Source organism: Histoplasma capsulatum, genomic scaffold (assembly GCF_000149585.1).
Source record: "Histoplasma capsulatum NAm1 scaffold_6 genomic scaffold, whole genome shotgun sequence".
Lineage (NCBI taxonomy): Eukaryota > Fungi > Ascomycota > Eurotiomycetes > Onygenales > Ajellomycetaceae > Histoplasma > Histoplasma mississippiense.
Window position 1 is genome coordinate 1,287,444 of NW_001813977.1, and position 3,674 is coordinate 1,291,117.

Sequence of the window (3,674 nt, forward strand, 5' to 3'; positions counted from 1 at the left end):
TGGAATCACACGCATTAGCCATATCGCATAGTCTGATAAAATCGGCGAGGGCTTGTGCCTGGACAACGCAGGTACCTGCATGAGCTTGACAAGATGGGGGCGGGGATTTTTTTTTTTCCCACCCCCAGGTTATTGTTGTAGATCTTTCTTCTTCCCTCCTTTTCCCACCCAGCGATCCATCAACTTGTCAAATGAGAGTCAGGTCTGAGCCCGGTTCAGACATAGCCATAACCCCTTGCTACTCCCTTACTACCTCCCTAATCCATGAGGCAGTACGGGCAAAGAAGGGTTGTATTGTATACAGAGTAGTACGGACTCCGTCCCATTGGTTTTTTGCGCCCGGTTTCGATCCCCACCACGTGCTCTGGCCGACCCAGTGGCACTGGGAATGGGGGGGGAATGATTATGCTCCAGCCACACAGTGTACCCAGACTTTTTTTGGTTGATTTGATTGAAGCTTCGCCCACAACTCCGGATTTAGGAGCACATCGGTGTTTTTTAAAAAAAAAAAAATTAGTAAGAGAAGCACTTGACTGGCTGGCGGGCGAAGGAGTGGAGAAAGAAAAAGAATATTTGCTAAGGCCTTGGTCGTTGATCTTGACCAGACGGGAACAAGGCGACGCTAAACTTCGAGGCTATCCCCTTTGAGTAGCCGCGGTTTGGATTTTTAGTTGTTGGGGGGCAGGCCCTTTTTATTATTATTATTATTATTATTATTATTATTTTATTGTCGCTACGGTGCTCTTGTTTTTGTTGCCGAAATGCATTCACGACCTTCACCTCGTGGGAGGAAGAAAGGAGCCGGGAAAATAGCGTTTTCTTTTTTGAAATTTGTTTGTAGACAAGCTTCTAGGTGGACTCATCAACTTCAACTTCAACTTCATTTTGGTTCCTATGAAGTTTTCCAATAATAATAATTCTATATGAAATCACGCGTAAAACAAGGTGTCCTGGTGCAATCGAGAAAGCAAAAGGTGGGAAAAATAAAATAAAAAGTTTCTCGTATCTGCTCCGGCGTCCATAGGAAAATGTTATCCAAGGAGTCTCCCCGAAAATTTTAAGTTGCCAAGCCATGAATATCAACGAAAAGGGAGTTTCTGCCATTCTGGGCGAGCCTGAAAAGTGCCTCTATTTGCCTCTATTAATAGTTAAAGAGTTTAGTTAAAGTTCAGGGCGACTCCCCCCATCAACATTTGTCCAAACTCTACTCTCAAAGAGCAAGTTCCTACAATGGTACATGTACAAGCACAACAAACACAGCAGTGATAAACTTCTTCTTTCCATCCTGAAGATTGAATTATAACCATCTATATACATAGTAAAAAAGCTAAGCGACTGGTTGACCCGAAATTGACCCAAACGAAGGGCTTTAACTAACAGCAATTTCGTTCGAGTGGTCGGTCCATGCGGAAGCAAGAGAAGATATAGTAGTGAAATCGGCTGTCAGTGCGTGCGTAGGAGGTTTAAGTGTGTGCCTATGCGCAGCGCTGGAGTCACTATGCTCTGGCTTTTGGACAGCCTGTCTGTTGGGACAAGGCGGCTGGAAGGAACATTTTGCTGCAGAGGACCAGGCCGGTGGTTCTTGGTGCTTGTTGATGATGCCAAGCCATGCCCTGATGTCATCCCCCAAGAGCAAGAAGAGCCAAGACCCTGGCGGAAAAACTCGAAGGTGGCCCCACTTTTAGGCCTCCTGGTGGGCTTCGATGTTTATTTACTCCCTGGAAGTTAGTTAGATTCCTACTGGGTCGCTTTGATGCTTTGCCGTTTACTTTTGGGGGGCGTTTAGGCGTTTGGGATAATCGACGGCTTGGAAAATTTACTCAGCCCTACAAGAAGTTGACAGGCCAAGCACGGAGTTCATTGAGCTGGAGATTGATGAGGTTTCTGTTTGCTTTTCCCTCAACTCTTCCCCTGATGCTGTCCGTTTCGGCTGGCGGATGATTCCAAAAAATATCTTTTGTGCCAAAGACCCGTAGTGGGAGTTACCAAGGCCGAGCAGAGGATAATGAGGTAGGTTGGGTCGACATACACTCTCGGAAACGCTTGTTCCAATGGGATCGCGCTGCATCATCACCAGCATCACCGTTCGGTCATCTTTCAAATGACGGTAGTTGGGGTAATTTGTAATATATTCGACTAGGGATCTTTGGTTGATAATTGCCGGGCTTGAGCGCAGAGCGGTGTTTTTCATTATTATTTTATTATTTGTACTATTTATTTATTTATTTATTTATTTATTTATTTATTTATTTATTTATTTATTTATTTATTTTTTTTTCATGTTTGCTGACGATATTCAGTGCACCACCAAAGCTGGATTGCCGAATTCCCCCGTAACGGCACCCCTGACAACATTCTTGTATACACGTCGCAGAGCCATAGTTTTTTGTATTTCCTCATTCCCCTTCTGGCCTTCGCTGAATTCAGACTCTCATTCCTGTTCACTGATTAGAACATGGTTGTCCGTTCTGGGTGAAACGGACGTTGCTGTTAACAAACGCATGCACAGCCGCACTCTTGGCCGGTTTAGCTTTTCTGCTTGGCATTCCAGCTGTTTTTGCAAAACGGAAAAAAAAGAAATACGCAACCGTGGTAACGCTGAGTCAGGGAAAACGCAAAAAGGAAACGGACCGGCGTAATGTAATGACAGGGGTTGGCGACGCACGGGAAAATACGCCAAGGATACCGCCGGTGACGTTGTTTTGCGCACCCACGATACAAATACCGTAAGCCAGCCCGCCGGCGCAGGAGCATCGAGGTGTGTGATCTATCTATATAACCATTACCACATTCTCGCGGCAACAACAAAAGACGACACTCCCTCTTCCACAACGACAATTCGCATCCAACACTGCCACGGTTTCATCTGGACGGTCCGCCAAAACAATCTGTTTCTTGTCCCCCTTCCCAACAAGTCCCGCCTCCCGTCTCTCCTCCCCTTGAACCTTCTGCTTTGACCCGTCGCACGCCCTCCGTCGTCCGCGCTCTGGGGTCGACTCATTTTTCGCCACTCCTTCATGACTTGGAAACCCTAATTGTTCCTGTGGTTCCAGCAACCCCCCCATTTCCAAGCTTAATATTATTTTTATTTATATTTATAGTTTATATATACCATCAAGCGGGCTCCGGTCGTCGACATGCTCGCCCACCTCCCACCTCATCCACATCCACATCCACAATCGCAATCGCCCTTTCTTCCTCAACTACCTCTCCAACAACAGCAACTCTACCACCCCCACCCACATCACCTACATAAATCTCTTCCTCCAACTTCTTCTTCAGACTTGCCTGACGACAGCGAGAGCGTTGCCCAATACAAGGCTTTTTGCCACCGACTACATACTTCTTCCTCTTCGCAAGACTCCTCCTTCGCCAAGCTGCCTGAAGCCCAACAGCAGCTCCAGCACCAACTGCAGGAACTGGAGCAGGCGCAAGGGCCGCAGTACTATTGCGCACCTCCCCTCACCCCCGCGCCCTCGCATTCGCATTCACATTCACATTCGCAGCCTCCCTCTTTCCCCTCGTCGTCGCCGCCACCCGGTTCAGCTTCCGCTCCCCACGTACTCGTCTGCCGCCTTCTCCACCCAGAACTCTCCTTCCACGGACTCTGCTCCTCTTCAGGATTCCTGCGTTGTGTCTATGCCGGAAACTCTTTCTCTCCCCCGGCTGGCTTG

The 3,674-nt window shown here is 47.6% G+C and overlaps 2 protein-coding genes across 2 annotated transcripts; both read right to left on the reverse strand.

The window, feature by feature from the left end:
• Positions 1-1,443: 1,443 nt before the first annotated feature.
• Positions 1,444-2,191, reverse strand: HCAG_06708 (predicted protein; the record flags this gene model as incomplete). Its single annotated transcript, XM_001539053.1, has 2 exons — positions 1,444-1,690; positions 1,821-2,191. 2 exons carry the CDS (start codon positions 2,189-2,191, stop codon positions 1,444-1,446), a joined length of 618 nt encoding a protein of 205 aa, XP_001539103.1.
• Positions 2,192-2,771: 580 nt separating this feature from the next.
• On the reverse strand, positions 2,772-3,482 carry HCAG_06709 (predicted protein; the record flags this gene model as incomplete). The annotated part of the gene is made up of 3 exons (XM_001539054.1): positions 2,772-3,041; positions 3,157-3,248; positions 3,344-3,482. 3 exons carry the CDS (start codon positions 3,480-3,482, stop codon positions 2,772-2,774), a joined length of 501 nt encoding a protein of 166 aa, XP_001539104.1.
• Positions 3,483-3,674: the final 192 nt, after the last annotated feature.